A 17,804-nucleotide genomic window follows, 5' to 3' on the forward strand; every position below is an offset into this window, starting at 1 on the left:
AAAATCAACGCAGTAGACAAATCGCGCAGTATTGCTTGAAGGTCCAAGCAATCGCAGAGCAACGCACAGCAAGTCATTTTCATCTTCCTCTGTGGCATCGTTCTACGTCCGCACAGCAAATGCTCTTATCGTTGTTGTTGTCATCATCATTGCCCCCAGTCCGCATAAATATAGTAAGCGTAGAGTGCACTGGATTTCAGTGTAGTGTAGCTGATCACTTGTCGCGCGCACAAAGACCCGACTAAACATCGGATCGGATCGGAAAACATTTATTGGGCTCTAGAAAAGAGATATTCGCGGCTTCAGACGGCGTCTTCCATCTTCTGATGGATTCTTCTGTCTGCAATCACAGGGTTGGTGCCCTAGTCCAAGGCTCCACTGAGTATGGCCAACCCGCGAGCTCGCTCTACTATAGGCGCTTTTGGCCGTTCAAGCTTACGCTGGAAAGCATACTCTCCCACTGTTCCGCACTCGGGTTTTTAATTTTATATATAGTTGGGGACTCAATATTTTGACAGGCCCATGATATGTGGTACAGATCTGGTTTCTCTCCGCACCATGGGCGCTTAGCCTCATATTGTGTGGGGAAAATTTTATTCAGAAGGTTTAGATTCGGGAAAGTACCCGTCTGCAGTTGTCGCCATGCAACAGCATCCTCTCTGCTTAGATCCTTATCCGGGGGTGGGTACGGGTACTTCAGCCTGACCCCTTTATAATAATTTAGATATACTAAATTATTATAAAGGGGTCAGACTGAAGTACCCGACTAAACAAAGCTCTATCAAGAGAGTGCGTGGTAGCGTCTCGGTGCCGGTCGCGCTCCCTGGCGCCAGAGTTTCCCATACGGCTGCGGCCTTCGTCTGCGAATTGGTTGCGAAGTTTATGGCCTTCGTTTTTATACGCGCTTCGCATTTTCGAATACCGTAACCAAAGGGGCATTTTATTCACCGCGAAGTAAAGCACCGCGCACTGTGCCTACACTGTAGAAAACATGAACTCCTCCAGCGAAAGTAATTCGCGGTGAAGCACGTGCAAGCCAATGCAAGGACTGCACAAACGCACACACATAGCTCCGACGACGAGCACAAATAAGTTTGTTCGTCGATCGCCTCGTGGCATGCTGCAACATTTTATTGCTTCACCGGTTAGACCTTCAGACGGAGGGAGCACACGAGTAGAGACCGCAGATGCATCGGGCACGTTGAAAATGTTAAGGCACCTGAGCAGCTCACCTGCTGATCTGCATGCACAGCAGCATGTGCTGCTAGGTCAGCGGCCTTATACTGAAGAACTCACCAGCAGGTATATCCGTTTGGACAGACGCGTAGAAATATGAAGCGACGTCTTACGTTGTCTATTTGTGGTTTGCGGGAGAAAAGAGCAGAAACGTATATTGCAGCGCATTACACGTCCGCCTAAGCCTACAAGCAATAGAGTGCCAGCAGCTCCTTTGTGCGGGCGATAATTGGCGGTCCCCTAAACTCCAGTTTTAAGGATTCTCGCACATCCCGTTGTAGTACGTTTGCAATGGTAAACATTTGTACAATGACGATAGGGGAGCGAATTAGCGATAATACGTTTGTGCAATTACACGTGCGAGATGATTGTAACCGCACTCCACTCTAATATGAGTAATGTATAAAAGAGTCGCCAGATACTCATTGCTTTTTTTTTTTGCGTTGGACCACTTCATCTATATACCAAGCCAGACAGCTGGATGAGGCGACTCCTATGCATGTACAAAGTGATTTTCCAATGTTTGAAACAGCCTTGTGAATAACCGAGCCGATGTTTTTCAGGCGCCCCAATTGGGACCATGCTTTAAGCGAAAGTTTAGTAACTAGAAGACTAGACTTTTCGCTTAGGTATTCATTTCAAATAACACGCAATTATTAACGTTGACCATATATAAAACAGGCACAGCGTTTGGCTGTCCCGTGCCTGCAGAAACCTGCACAGTTCAGCATGCCAAGTTTACAGCTAATTTAGCTCAATTGATTGACGTCCTGGCTTCCAGTCACGCGGCCCATTCTTCCCCTTAACCAGCCAAGTCGGCACAAAGGGCAAGCCTCCCTGGCAGCTTGTACCGTGGCCTCAGAGGTGCGCATGCGCGATCTTGGTAGCCACGTTTGCACCACCGAATGCGTGCTGGAAGAAAGCGTCCTGCCCAGGCCGTCGTCGTCCCAGACATACGGGAGTTCTCGCTGAACTAACGTTTCCACCAGACGAATGTGCCTGGCGACCGTACTTTGGTTCGCCGAACCATCGTCAGTGTCCTCCGCACTTGTGGCAAGCGCGTCGCCAGTGTCTTCGCTATGAACTCGCTGTCGATTTACTACCCCGGTTACCCGGCGCAACACACACACACATCCGGCTTCTCGCACACACAAACACATATTAAGAAGAAGACGGCGAAGCTCAACGGCGAGCGAGGCCTTCCTTGGTCCTGATGCCATGCTGCGGTTAAGCACGATTTCGCCCCAGGACCGGGTGCGACCGTCCTTGGTACTGCGGTGCAGGCGGCGCAGCATGGTCCCGGTCCAGGACGGGGGATGTGCTACCGCGCTGGCATCGAGGAACCGTATAGTCCAGGAAGAAACCGCGCCCGCTCGTTCGCTCCCCCGCAGGCACTATTTGTGCCGGAGCCTGCTGCCATGGCGCCCCCTCCGAGAGGAGCCGGATATCTCCGCCTCCTTGACGGTCATGTGCGTTTCGTTGATTGCCTTCTTGGCGTGGTGCTGCCGATGCTTGCCGACGTGGCCACCCCTGTTGCTCGTCTCGGGCGTCCTTGCGGAAGCCGCAGCAGCCCTAGACTTGCGTCGTCTCCTCGAGCCCGACCTCTTCGAGCCCGTCGTTCTCTGGCTGCGATCGCTCTTGCCGGACGTCTCTAAGACGGCCTCGCTCGTCGCGCGCGACCTCCCGGCAGGCATCTGCGAGTGCTCGCTCAGCTCCGACCTGACGCTCTCCGCACCTGTCTTGATGGTCTGCTCGTACTCGGTGACTTCCTGCATGGTTTCGGGTATTCGGTGCCTACGGCCTTTTTCTCATACATAGCATGTCATGCAACGTGCAATTCTCATGGACAGCTCGACCGACATCCCGTGATGTGCCGCGTGTAACAACTACGAGAATCCTGTGTACAGGGCACCGGCTACGAGGCTACGTCTGTCTGCACCCAGACGTAGACGACTACCACAATGCGGTGCTACTCTCTCTTAATCTAAACAAATACATCTGTTCGCTTGCTTATATATGTGTCTCCTCCAGTAAATAACGCACCAGACCACCTCTGCAAACGTATAGTTCTTCGTAGGGTATACATGGTTCGCGGGCCCTGTGGACTCCGCGAGCGGTTTCAAAGAAATCCGCAGGGACATATGGGAGAAAGGCTTCATCTGAGAACCAATGCTCAGCGCACATTTTGACGGCTTGTACTCGAGTAGAAAAATATTGATAGCAAAGTCGAGTACGAATAGCAATGTCGAGTTGCTCCTGAGCCTGTATAATAATAATAATAATAATAATAATAATAATAATAATAATAATAATAATAATAATAATAATAATAATAGAACGTCAATACGTCACGAAGTTGCCCTAATGATCTCGTTTTATAGGAACTCTAGTCTCATCCATTTGAAAATAAATATATTTCGACTTCAAAAAACGCTACCTCGATAAGAGTGATGTGTAGCAGGACATAAAATAGATCGAGTAACTACGTTGAATTTCTTTTTCCTTGGCTTTACTTCACCTCGATCCTTTATTTCTAAAGCTGTTACTAAATTCGCAGCCACGACGACGATCTGCCCCTTAAACGCTTTTCTGCTCGGCCGTCTGAAGTGCATGTGACACGTGGATCGCGGTGACATGCGGCTGACTCAGAAGTACAGGCACGGGCCTCCGATATCTCCGATGTGCAGCAACGCACCCCGCCGAAAGTTTCGGAGTTGATGTGGCAGCTAGCTACATCAATTTGTGCGGAGCTTTATGGAACGGGGTTATTAGTTTCGCTGAATACCGAGGCAGACCCATGTTCGAGTATACATTGGATAGGGATGTAACTTATGCTCGGCAACTCGCGCCTGACATAATGCGCACAGCCACGTTCGCAACAAAAACAAAATGATGCTAACGCGCTATATAGAGAGCTAGCCGTTCTCGTTAAAACGCGATTTCTTGTTACTCGCTATACGTACGGGTCTGGTCCAGAGCTTGCCGTCGCGTCGGCTTGAACCCTCTCCGTGTTGCGGCGCGCGGAAGCAGCCGAACACGTCGCAGTGCGGCGGCAGCCAGTGCTTCTCGAACGCCATGGCGGACACCAGCGAGCCGATGACGAGCGCGGCGAGGCTTAGCACCATGCAGGCCAGCCGGAAAGGAAACTGCTGGACCCGCTCGGGCTCGTGCGGTTGCACGCGTGTCGACGTCGTCGAGCCCGCGGTCGGCTCGCCGCACAACCAGCGCGAGTAGGCACCCAGCACGAACGCTGCGGGAGGCCGCCCCGAACGACCGTTCATGTCGAAACATGGCCTCCGAGATCGGATGGCGAACGAGCGCCTCCGGACCTCGGAGGCCCTCTTTTGAAACTTCGAAATTTCCGCGCTGACGCAAGCAGTGACGTGGATGACTCAGTGCGGCCAATCGGTGAAACGAGCAAATGATTGCTGCAACGCTTCAACACAAGGGAACGCTTCTTTGTCGAATCACTGCTCTCTGTCGCATTCCTGTCTTCGTGCCACATATGACATCTTGTCTGCACCGCTTTCATACATACGCTGATGAAATTTGGCCTCGCTAACTCGTGCCCCCCGTTCGGAGAAGATAGTAGTATTCAAAGAATATGTCAGAGAACCACCAACCAGTGGGAAATTTTATCTTCGTCCGCTCCGCGTTCCGCATTCACCACGCTTCACTACGTTTATATACTAAGATAGCTAGCTCAGTGATAAAAAGGTGCCATTTGGGTGAGTTGGTACACATGTACGGCGAAAAACAACGCGCCTTCATACGGACGCTGAAAGAAAGGACATACACCGGCGTTTAGCTAGCGAGTGTCAGCCACCTTATGATGATGATCTTTTGTTGGAATCACCTGTGTTCAGTCGGCGTCACACTTGTGTAGAGCGCTGGAACGGCGGCCTCCGGGGCCCTCCTGAGGCAGCCAGCGACGTCCAACGCTAGCTGCTGGGCACGTTTTGGCCCAGCAACTGCTGTTAGACGTCATTGGCTGGCTCCTGAGCGCTCCGGCAGCCGCCGTTCCAGCGCTCTACACAAGTGTGACGCCGACTGAACACAGGTGATTCCAACAAAAGATCATCATCATAAGGTGGCTGACACTCGCTAGCTAAACGCGGATGTATGTCTTTCAGCGTCTGTATGAAGTTGCGTTGTTTTTCCGCCGTACATCTCTACCAATTCACCCAAATGACACATTTCTACCACTGAGCTATAGCTATCAGTATAGACGTAGTGAAGCATATTGAAGAACGCGCAGCCGACGAAGGTAGAATTTTACACTGGTTGTTCTGGAACGTGTTCTTTGATTACTAGTAACTTATCCGTTCGCGCGGAACGATTTAGCGCGACCACTATCACTAGTCCGTCTGAGCTCACCATATTTTACTGCATCTATTAAAGTCCAGCATTTTGCATATCTCTAGTTTATATTCTCTCTCTTGATTAAATCACCTATCTCTTAATGTACAGTTAACTATGCCTGGCCCCGACTTAATTTCTTCCCAGCTTTCAATTATATGGACACTCCAGGTGCAATTTTGCCATCGGCGTTGCCGTAATGTTCCGTAAAAAGGTCAAGGGCGATAACACCGTCGCCGCGCTCCGTATGCTGTATGCGCGAGTGAAAGCTTGCGAGGGTCAGCCGACGATAGCGGCTCAATCTCGCGCGCAAGAGAGAGGAATCGGGGAGGAAGCGCGCCGGCTTCCGTCGCGCGCGAGGCACCGGGCGAGAGGGCAAGACGGGAGCGGGAGGGGCGTTCTACTCCGGCGGCCGCTGCGTACGGCGCGGCGCGCGGGCACCCGTATCTTGAAAGTGTTGTGCGATGTGGACAAAGTGCGCCGAGCGTTGGTAGCTTCGTATGCGCTGTGCTTTCGACGCTTAGTTCGCGTTGAAACGAGACGGAGCACGAAGCTCAATCCGCTCGCTACTGCTACCGCGCTTGTTGCACTCCAGCGTTTGGACAACGAGTTGCCGCAGTCATCGAGTGAGGCGTGTTCGTGTTAACCTGTGCGCGCGTGACACCGTGCTTGTTAATTTAGTTAGTAAGCGAATGTTTACAAGTTTGTACAGCCGATAAATCCACTACCCTTACTTCGTGTAGCTGCCTACCAATTTGCTATCGCAATCGACGCTTCGTCTTTCGGGCGAAACTGCGAGTTTTCTTTTCCGACGATTATTTAAAGTGGCTCTTGCAAGTTGCTAATCTCGACCGCTGACCAGTTCACGGAGCGTTAACTGTACAGCAATCCAGATAACCATCAGCTTTAAATCGCAGCGCTTCTATACGGGGCTCACTCGATGAATATCTTGGCATCCCATTACAGTTTGCTGAGTTGTCTCGGGACTTTTGTTGCAGCAGGCATATGCTTCGTTTTGTTTCAGAAGTTAGTGTCACCTAGCACCACTTACGGCCATGGCGGCACATGTGGAACATGCAGCACGGCTTCTGAGATTTGCGCGCAATCTTGGAGGCCATGCAGGCAGTGTCACAGAGGCTGCAGCCTCAATAAAGGATTTTTTATGCGAAGCATATTACGAGGGCTCAACCCAGCTCCTCAGGCGCGGCGGTGACCATGAAATCACGTGACACCGTGACGTCACGACAGAGGAGAACCGGCGCTCCAACTCCCGCCGTCGCTCGCGGCGTCGCGCCCCGCATCGGACGCGGTGCGCGTCGAGCAACGCAGCGATCGGCGCGACAACGAAATGTGCGCCTGAGCAAGCGCCGCACGCCTGAGCCGACGTTATGCGAAGCATATTACGAGGGCTCAACCCAGCTCCTCAGGCGCGGCGGTGACCATGAAATCACGTGACACCGTGACGTCACGACAGAGGAGAACCGGCGCTCCAACTCCCGCCGTCGCTCGCGGCGTCGCGCCCCGCATCGGACGCGGTGCGCGTCGAGCAACGCAGCGTTCGGCGCGACAACGAAATGTGCGCCTGAGCAAGCGCCGCACGCCTGAGCCGACGCCGACGACACCGGCTTTTCTGCGACACGAGCTCCTTAACGCTGTCGCGTTAAAATAAAGGCTAGTATGCTTCGCATCCTGGGCTTAACCTTAGCTAAGCCACAGCCATTTTTTTTCACATAGTCTTTTACCTATGATAGAGCCATAGGTGTTGGAGTCCTTGAGGTAGAAGATGCACACGAACTGCGGGAAGAGGAGCACGTACACCACGTCCGAGCACAGTGTCCACAGTTCGAACACCGAATGCACCGACAGTGCCAGGAAGGTGGCCGTGGAGCCGATCAAGCAGATCGCGATTCGCAAAATCACGGCCACCTCCGTCTCGGACGCCTGCACGAAGTAGGAACACCGCACAGTTCACGACGGGCGTGGGCAAAATACTCCAGATGGCGACCTGCATCAGCAACGCGCATTGGCCAGGTGGCGTCGAGGCTGTTTCAGCTTCCTACGAGTGCTAGCTGTCCACGCCAGCCGCTTGGACTTCGATGGAAATGAGACGACACTAAACGGCAACTGACGCGCGCCCGTTTCATGGCATGCTTGAACTTGGTAAGCGAAGCGTTGCCCGACCCACGGTAGCGTCAGAAAGCATTCAGCATGCGACAGAGAGTTTATATGGCATCAACGTTTGTACCAGAGTCCTTCTAGGCGAAATTATATGAAGGGAAAATGAGACATCCGCCCAAACTTAGCTAAGTGCTACAAAGGAAACCCATACAGAACCCACTGGGTTTTTTCTTTCTTTTTTTTTTGTAGCACTTAGTTACGTTCGGGTGGATGTCTCAGTTTCCCTTCATTGACTACTTCTCTCCACCTTGCGGGTTTCCGCAGAACTGTTAGGTCAAACACTCGCCCTTGCTTCGAGTTTTGACAAATTCGACTTGGCACTGCCATCTGCTAGCCGCCTGGTTAGCTCAGATGGTAGAGCGGCTGCCCCGTAAAGGCGGTGGTCCCGGGTTCGAGACCCAGACCTGGATGAATTTTTCTTCAACTATGAGGCTTTTCTTTCGAGGAACCCGTATGGGTTTCCTTTGTAGCAACTGCTACGTTTGGGTGGATGTCTGATTTTCCCTTTATTAATTACTTCTCTCCACCTTGCGGGCTTCCGCAGAACTGTTACGTGCACATTCTACATTCCACAAATGTGGAATTGTCTGTTGACGTGTTGACTTCGTATGTGCTCGAGTCTGCAGACGAGCGTGACACGGGCGTCAGCAGCTGGTCTACGTCCGCGGCATTCTGTCTGTCGGGTGAATCCTGCTCATTCGCAAGACTCACGTAAAATTGGCTGCATAACCGACCGAACGATTGATTGATTGATTGATTGATTGATTGATTGATTGATTGATTGATTGATTGATTGATTGATTGATTGATTGATTGATTGATTGATTGATTGATTGATTGATTGATTGATTGAACACAAGATGCGAGCGGGACGTGGCGCAGCTGTAGAATTGAACAACTCACGTCCGGCCGTATGAGCACGTGGTAGACGTTCTTGGTGACCATGGCGGAGGCGCTGAACATGGACGAGTCGGCGGACGACATGACGGCCGCCGTGATGCCCAGCATGCCCATGATGGAGACCACGGGCGTAGTCAGGTAGCGGATCGACTGCGGCAACACGCTGGACTTGTCGCTCAGCTGCCACGGGCCCGGGTAGCCCGCTGCCGTGAAGTCTGCGCCAGAGCATGCGTGCGCGCGCATACCATCGTGAGTAGGCGTAGAATTCGCTACCTGCAAGCTCCCTAATGGGACACTAAAGGAGAAAGTATACTTGAGCTGCGTTAGTAATTTACTACTCGATCTGCTATATACTGAAAAAAGAAAGACCAACCCTTCCGCTACCGAAAAAAGGGGGTAAGCGAAGCTTTCCTTGCGTACACCTGACCAAGTGAAGTGTTCGACGAAAACTCGCCTGGCAAGGAAACGAATTGGTGCCAAGAAAACGTGCACTCGCCAAGAATAAAATAAAAAAATAGACGTTTCGGGCCCCGTACGGGTCTCTTGTTTATATGGACCCGTATACGGGTCCCTTGCATGGGCCCCGTATACGAGTTCCATGCTTATATCTTCATTATGATTAAGGGACCCGTACGGGGCCCGAAATGTCTGTTCTTTATTTTTCTTTTATCCTTGGCGAGTGCACCTTTTCTTGGCACCAGTACACCCGACCTTCATCACGGGTAAGTAACCCACAGGTAACGGTGACAGATTGCTTCGGCCTCCCGCTCCCTCAACTCGGCGTAATAAAACAAAACATCAACATAACAAAAATACCAACAAAACTTCGCTAATACGAGGGGAAAATCCTACCCCCTAAAAAAGAAACTGTTTCCGAAAGAAAATGTTTGTACTTAGCAAAAAAAAGCTAGTTCCTTTCAAAACAACATCGATCGGCGTCAACACACTTGTCCGAGCTTTTCTCCCACTGTTCGAAGCAACTCAAGGCGACCCAAGTCAACGCCGCCGCATTCAGACACCCTGCGCGCTGTGGTCATCCCCACTTCCGCGCTTCTGCGTCGTGCGCAGTGTTAGCGCTGCCGCATGCGCACACATTTTAGAGTAACGGACTCACCGCATATACTCGCGCCAATAACAGCTCTAAAAAAACGCGACAAAGAAGACGAAGCGTACACGAAACAGTCACTGCGGTATAAACAGCCCTCTCCATCTGCTATCAGCAATTACTGCGTACTTGTCGTCTTAGCTGCTGCTCCGATGATCATCGGTGGCAAGGCCATGAAGACGCATCCTATGGCGGCCACATAGGAAAGCACCTGGGCGGCGAAGTCGCTCTTGCAGCCCAGTATGCATTGAAAATAGACCTGTCCGGGCGAGACCGTCATGTCAAAATTGTGAGGCGTGAAGGTGTGCTGAAGAGAGCTGCCAAATCCATGTATGTACACTGTCCAGTGCACTTTGAGAATTCTGTTTCTACATTTATTAGACGAGAAAGAATCCCTTGTCAGCGGAAGAAACTATTGTTTCTGTTTCAATGTTGCGCAATGAAGTTTTTGTAAATTTGTTAGCAAATAGGCCAGAGAAAACTTTAGAAGCGGTTCATTTAAAGAAGTCTCAGTTTCGCCCGAGAGGCGAAGGATCAATTGCTATAGAAAATTGGTGGACAGTTATGCGAAATAATTATAGTAGTTTTACCGGCCGTATAGATTCGTAAACATTCGCTTACTAACTAAATTCACAAGCATCGTGTCATGCGCGCACAGGCAAACATAAACACATCTCCCTCGATGAGCGCGGACACTCGGTGTTAAAACGCTGGCGTGAGGAAGAGCGGCAGCAGCAGCGAGCGAATTGACCTTCGTGCTGCCTCTCGCTTCAACGCGAATTATGCGGTAAGTACACAGCGCACACGAAGGTATCAGCCCTCGGCCCACCTATACTCAGCCCTCGTCGCATATTGGTTTCAAGATAGGACCCGTGCGGCCAGGCTGAGCCGCGCTATATGTAGCCGCAGCAGGAGTACACCCTTCCCCCTTCCATATGCTTCGCACGTGGTGGAAGACGGCGTGCTTCCTCCCCGCCTCCTGCCCCGTTCACACTGAGACATTCGGCGTCTGGAGCGGCGCCCAGTTCGGCGGAACCCAGTTCGGCGGCGGCGAGATCCGTCGGAATAGCCCCTTCCACGCCGATCGCTCCCGTACCGATTTTTGCGGCAGCTGCCGCCGGATTGCCTCGCCGCCGCGCGGCGCTGACCAATCGGGGAGCGCGAAACACAACTTCCAAAGATGGCGGCCGAGTCTCACGTCATGTCGCAGTCGTCGCAGTCATCAAAGTCCGCCGCGACATCCACATCCGAAATGCTCATCGAACTGGTGCGCAACCACCCAGTCCTCTACGATAAGCGCCACTTGAAGCACAAAGACAACGTGCTGAAGGACGACTTGTGGCACAAGATCGGTCGCGAGATTGGTGGGCGAACCCACCAACGCCGCTGCCGCCGTCTCTTCGGCGAATGCTTCTGCGCGTCATGCATCGCCAGAAAGGTGCTTGCCAACAGGCCGAGCAGTACTGCCTCTTCTTGCTCGGGGTTCATCATTGTCTTTCCAAGCAATGGTGGAGACGCGCAACATAAACATACGAACTCGATGCGAGCGGAGACAACTGCGCAATTTCGAGCCGCGCTAACATCCGGGATATCCCACGCTTGATTGGAGGTTAGCACTTTATGGGACAGATGGCGCTGTATGTCTTTCCGGCGGCGCGGTCCGCAAGCAGTGTGAACTACGCGATTTTCGGCGGCAGGAGAATTCCATTCGCTGTAGACGCCGGATTCCTCAGTGTGAACGTACCATCCCTCCTCTGCGAGCGAGAGATCGTGTCGCCATTCTGGACTCTCGCACTTTTTCACTACACTATACGGCGCGAGGCAACAGTGCTATCGCAGTTGGACTTTACACGGAACATCACGCCGACGCCGACGGCGGAATGCACCTTGAGTGTCCATATAATTGCTATCTCAATGAAAGATGATAAAACTGCTTTAAGAATTACAAACAGAACATATAGTTGGTCTTTCGGACCACTCGCTTGAACGTGCAATGACCTTCGCCGTTCGTGCCAAAGAGCCAAGCGGAGGCAGCCAAAGGATCGAGTCAGCTCCGAGGCACAGGTGAGCCCTGCTCCGGAGATCGGCATCACTGACCGAGGGCGCAGGATCCGCGTGTCTCTTCACAACAGAATTCTAGCGAACGGTGTGGACATACAGTTCTCATATTTTGCCCGGAGCGCTTATGCTGCGAAGCTGACAGGAGAGCAGTGCGTTTCCTAACGTTCCCTTAGGAGAGACACATCCCTCTCCCTATTCTTTTTCAAGCTTCCCGCTTATGTTGCAAGCTGTTTTTCCTTTTGTTCATACAAGCTGGCGATGTTTCCAGTCGGTGGGTATGGTGCATAAGCGCTGCTTGCTCATTGTTCACAATTGTGCAGCTGTTTGAGCGAGTTCTTGCGTTCATATGGTTAGCGTGCGATAAACAAGGACAAAAGAAAAAAAGAGGGAGGGAGAAATGGGGTATAGACGTAGCGTTGACTTTCAAGTGATCTTTTATTATCGTATACCTCACTACATATTTTATCTGGGATATACGGTCGCCGCGCATCCTCACCGCATTCCCATTCCATGCCCATGAATTCAAATTCTTCAAGTTCTTGTTGAAGCTCACGTGTCCTTCTTCCTCCCTTCTTTGTTCTTGTTTATCGTGTGCGGCGTACATGAAGTACTCATTGTTTCTCGACACCTGTGACATCGCCCATTCATGCCTGTTGGATCGGTAAAGTGAACAACACACTTCTTCGGGTTGGGAGGGATGGCGGGCCAGGCGCATTACGCTTCTTTTGAGAGACGCCTATTCTGCATCCCTGACTTGCCACTGACTTCGCAATCTTTAGTGCGATTTAGCCTTTAGCTCCCTCCTTACCCACCTGCCACGGGATGCCTCCGAGAGCGGTCATAAGAAAGGCGTCGAGCAGCTGGCCGACGTTCGCCATCGGAATGTGGCCGAGCCAGTCGGTCTGGGGACCGGACACAGTTCCCACGCCGCGGCTTTTCAGGACGAACGGCACGCACACCCACTGCGGCATCAGTAGACACAACGGCACGCATGTAAAATCATGTCAGTGGTCATTATATCATTTCCTTTACAGCGAAGCTGTTAGCTTCTATAGTTGGTCGGGATTTCTTGTCGACTCGTGCTCAGCCAAACCTAGCGACTACGACCACTCAGACAAATCTTAAACGGCAGCTGGAAAATGGCTTTATCTATGAGTTCCCGCGTAAGAGATTTATATTTTCTCGTATATTCAAATTACAAACCGAGGCCATCACGTCTGCAGCTTGTGCTTAAGTCGTACGTCACAAATTTTCTGACGCAATGTACGTTGAAAATCTCAATAAGTTCAGTAAGGCACTTGCGCTTGGCGGAGAGCCTATAAGAATGAGGGTATATGCTACACTTCCGCACACGTGCGTGCGCGCGTGACGTGTGATTGCGCACAGTGTACGTGTCCTTGAAGCGTGGCCGCTCTGTACGTTGCATCTGTCGCACAGCGTGTGCTGCACGGTAATCGACATTGTGGCAAACACTGTCCAGAAAGAGTGCCGCCACCTAGCGACCGCGCCCACTCAGACAGCCCTCGAAAGGCAGCTAGAAGCTAGAAAAAGAGGGTAGGGGGGATGACGCCACTACACAGCGCACCTGCCCTTGGTGGCGTGTGGATTGACGTCACTCGGAGCAACCCAATGGCAGATAGGTAGGCCTCGTATACGTAGGTTTGCCGAACAGCAGCGTGAGCCCTACAAGCAGCGGCGTGCTGCCAGACCCGAGGAACTATACGTGTGCATGGGGCCGAGCATGTAATCTCGTCTAAGGTCAGTTGGGGTGGTGGTACTTGTCTAACGTCGGTTGTGCTTGTCTAACGTCGGCAATAGCCTCGCTGTACATCCGCTATCACGGGGTGAAACGGCGGCGGATTTTTTTTTTCTTTATCACGTTTACCTAATTAATTTGAGTATACCGTGAGCGTTAAAGATCTCCCTTAACTATGTGTACAAACGCTTCTAACGGCATGTTCTCTGCTTTTCGTGACTTTAGAAGTACTTTTTCAAAGCGAGCCCATGCATTCATTGATTACCGCGAACGACTTGAGCTCAAATGGTCTGCTATGCATTTGTCACCAACGCACCGTGAAAAAGACATTATTCTTTACCAGGAATACAGCCGTGGTGCATATCTGGAAGACGTCAGTGTAGACGACGGAGTAGTGGCCTCCCAGCGCGGTGTAAAATAATATGGTCGTCGCGGCAATGATGATGAAGATGTGCGAGTCCACTTCCATCACGGCGCCTGCCGTGTCACCTGCGGCGCCGAACACGTGAGGTTACGTACCATTACGCAGTGTCACGCACACAGGCGATACTTTAGCGTGTAAACCTCACAATAGTCAGCAATGGTTGCTCGAAGCCCTAACCTTTGATATTTGTTTTCGTTTTTAGTCTGGCGAATAGCGTCGGCGTTATCCGAGGACTGAACACGCATACGCTGCGGTATTACTGAGTGTTGCATAAAATAGGAGCGGCAGGTATGCGTGACACTTCAAGCTAAACCGATAGCCGATTACCGCTCACATTTGTTACAAAATGTAGTATTTCGCAGAGGGTTCAGTTTATTACGACCGGTTGCAACCATTACTTGCGTTTTTGATCGCAATAGAAACCAATTTGAGGTCTCGATTTGGCTGCACTTTTTGCACTAGTTCAGAAAAGTGTCGTGCCAGTGCAGCGCCAGTTCTTGAAGTGTGAGTGTAGCGCGACACTAGCGCTTTCGGTGCAGCGGTCAAATCGAGGACAAAAGTGCAGAAACCTTGGCAGCAGGTATTTATTTCTGCGTCAAGAAATAAAATGCTCAGTTGTTAGTGCGCCTACGTGGTTGTCTCGTGTCTCCTTCCTTCGGCCGTTGTTTTATTTCGCGCCTTCGTTGTAAGCGTACAGGCCGTCGTCTGCTGCGACTGGGCGGCTGTGGCTTTTCTTTTGTTGCTGTGTGCTGCGAGCGTGAACGTGTGCGCAATGGCCTTTTTGGTCCTGTGGAAAGAACTTATATATTAGTACCGGGAAATTAGTTGAACTTCGGCATCATTATTCAGAAAGCATTGCCAAGCACGGTTTCCACGCCTTTCTGAATCATATATGGCACAACGTTTCAAACGATGGACCGATGTGGTTTCGCGTAAACTTAACGTCGAGGTAGCGGTAAGCTCGTGAAAATTAATACGAACGACTGTAACCTGTGGGTGAAATCCCGGCCTTCAGTGCACTTAGCAGCAGCTGAAACCGGAAAGCGCCCTTAACAAGATGCTGCGTACACATCCTGAAGAAAACTGGCATCCGTGCTTCGTTACTAATAACGGGCGCCACCCGTCTACCAACACCCGCATGGCCACGGAACCGCATGTGTCGTCTGCTATCAAGAGCCTTGCACTACGTGCACGAGAAAAGAACTTGCGGAGAGTCTAGTGCCAAAGTGTACATGAACTCGTGCAGCACGACGTCAAATCGAGTGCCGAAGTGCAGGTGGCGCTAGCTGTACTGGCAAATCGAGTGCTAGAGTGCTGCACCCCCGAACTAGTGGAGAAAGTGCAGCCAAATCGAGACCTGAAGTGTGCGTCGTCTGCGGAGACGCTTTGTAAATAAATTGTCGATTAACATCGCATTTCACGATAGCGGTTACAGATGGCGCCACCTTTCCGTATTCAGAAGAACGAATTTAATTTATAAAGGTAAAGGGGGAAAATATAGAATTCACTCATACATGCCAATGACATTTCATGGGTAATATACAGGTTAGCAATGCAAGCGATTACATTAAAGCTGCAGCAAGGGCGGGCTGAACATAAGTGGCACATTGGGAGAACTTCAGAATGGCTTCAGAATCGGTAGGCGTCCGGATGATTACGTATTTGTTCTTACTCCCTGTATTGAAATATCCGGAGGAGAAATGAGACCTTTAAATGCGAGTTTTTTAGACATTATTGGAGCATATGACAACGTAGACCCCAACGTCTTCCAGGAAACTTAAAACAGGGCAGCAACCCACAACATAGTGCTACGGCACAATATGTGCGATCACGAAAGGCCAGCAGAAATTTCGCCGCCATAGCACGACCACTAACCGACCTTTTGAAAAAAGACTCTCCTTTCCAGTGGGGCGATAACGAGGCCTCTGCATTCTCTCATCTAATCGACATTCTCACAACGCCTCCCGTTCTGGCCCATTTCGATCCTTCTGCGCCTACCGAAGTCCGTACTGATGTCAGCGGTCACGGAATTGGAGCAGTACTAGCACAACGCCAGCGTGGCCACGACCGTGTTATCGCTTACGCCAGCAGGCTCCTCTCACCCGCGGAGCGCAACTATTCCATCACTGAGCGTGAGTGTCTGGCCCTAGTTTGGGCGGTTGCGAAATTCCGCCCATACTTATATGGCCGATCCTTTTCCGTTGTCACAGACCATCACGCGCTTTGTTGGTTATGCTCATTGAAAGACCCTTCCGGAAGACTTGGTCGCTGGGCCTTACGCCTCCAAGAATATTCGTTCTCTGTCACCTACAAATCTGGCCGACTACACAAGGACGCTGACTGCCTGTCTCGCTACCCGGTAGACGAGCCTGACGACGCCGACAGTAGTACCGCCGACGGCATTTTCTCTGTGTCTGCCTTCGCTAACATCGCCGATGAGCAGTACCGAGACCTATCGCTGCGAGTACTCATCGAGCGTCTGCGCTCTACACCTACCGACGCATCCGTTCGCCGATATGTCCTCCAGGGCGGCATTCTGTACCGAAGGAGCTTTCTCCCTGATGGCCCTGATCTTCTTCTTGTCGTGCCAAAACATCTACGACAGGCTGTGCTCTTTGAGATGCATGACGCCCCCACTGCAGGACATCTTGGGGTAACCCGCACGTACGACCGCGTCCGCCGCCGCTTCTATTGGCCTGGTCTCGCTCGCTCCGTTCGACGCTATGTTGCTGCCTGTGATCCCTGCCAGCGTCGGAAGACACCTCAGGTGCTACCTGCCGGTCATCTCCAGCCGATCACCGTCCCTGTGGAACCGTTCTTTCGTGTTGGATTAGACCTGCTCGGTCCCTTTCCCACGTCATCCTCTGGGAACAAATGGGTAGCCGTCGCGACTGATTACGCCACCCGATACGCTATCACTCGGGCTCTCCCTACCAGCTGCGCCACTGACGCCGCGGACTTTCTCTTGCGTGACATTATCTTGCTTCATGGCGCCCCGCGACAGCTGCTTACTGACCGTGGTCGAAACTTCCTCTCGAAAGTTATCGCTGACATTGTGCGTTCCTGCTCCATTCAACACAAACTGACTACTTCATACCATCCTCAAACCAATGGCCTGACAGAGCGGTTAAACCGTACTCTTACCGATATGCTGGCCAAGTACGTTTCCAAGGACCACCACGACTGGGACATTGCCCTTCCTTACGTAACATTTGCGTACAATTCTTCCCGGCACGACACCGCCGGATTTTCTCCCTTTTATCTCCTGTACGGTCGCGAACCTACCTTGCCCCTAGACACGGCACTTCCTCCTGCTGCGGTCTCAACAAGCGAGTATGCGCGCGACGCCATCGCCCTCGCCGACCATGCACGCCAGCTTGCCCGTGCTCGATTTACGGCCTCACAGACCACTCAGCAGTGTCAGTACAACGCCCGCCATCGTGACGTACAGTTTTCACCTGGTGCGCTCGTGCTCCTGTGGTCGCCCTCTCGTCACGTCGGACTTTCAGAGAAACTTCTTTCGCGATACACAGGGCCCTACCGCGTGCTGCGCCAGGTGACGCCTGTGACTTACGAAATTGCTCCTGTGGGCTCAACCTCGTCCTCTTCTGTGGCATCTAGTGATGTCGTACACGTCAGTAGGCTCAAGGCCTACTACACTGCTTCCGAGTCCGATCTTTAGTCGCTCCGGGACGGCGCTTTTGCAGCCGGGGGTAGTGCTACGGCACAATATGTGCGATCACGAAAGGCCAGCAGTGTGAAGACGACGACGACGATTAGATGCT

General features: G+C 51.8%; 1 protein-coding gene across 5 annotated transcripts in view; it reads right to left on the reverse strand.

Moving 5' to 3' along the window:
• Positions 1-894: 894 nt before the first annotated feature.
• LOC135910647 (high-affinity choline transporter 1-like) overlaps positions 895-17,804 on the reverse strand; it is a 29,932-nt gene continuing 13,022 nt past the window's right edge. Inside the window, exons 3-9 of one of the 5 annotated variants that reach the window (XM_070534414.1) lie at positions 13,936-14,084; positions 12,652-12,801; positions 9,908-10,037; positions 8,677-8,888; positions 7,338-7,536; positions 4,200-4,486; positions 895-3,005 (exon numbers count right to left, since the gene is read on the reverse strand). In XM_070534414.1, the coding sequence (XP_070390515.1) occupies positions 2,631-3,005; positions 4,200-4,486; positions 7,338-7,536; positions 8,677-8,888; positions 9,908-10,037; positions 12,652-12,801; positions 13,936-14,084 (1,502 nt within the window). In that variant the 3' untranslated portion in view covers positions 895-2,630. Of the gene's footprint in view, positions 3,006-4,199; positions 4,487-7,337; positions 7,601-8,676; positions 8,889-9,907; positions 10,038-12,651; positions 12,802-13,935; positions 14,085-17,804 lie in introns of all 5 variants that reach the window. The other 4 variants (XM_065442664.2, XM_065442665.2, XM_065442666.2 and 1 more) reach the window with 4 other exon arrangements.

This window comes from Dermacentor albipictus, chromosome 2 (assembly GCF_038994185.2).
Source record: "Dermacentor albipictus isolate Rhodes 1998 colony chromosome 2, USDA_Dalb.pri_finalv2, whole genome shotgun sequence".
NCBI lineage: Eukaryota > Metazoa > Arthropoda > Arachnida > Ixodida > Ixodidae > Dermacentor > Dermacentor albipictus.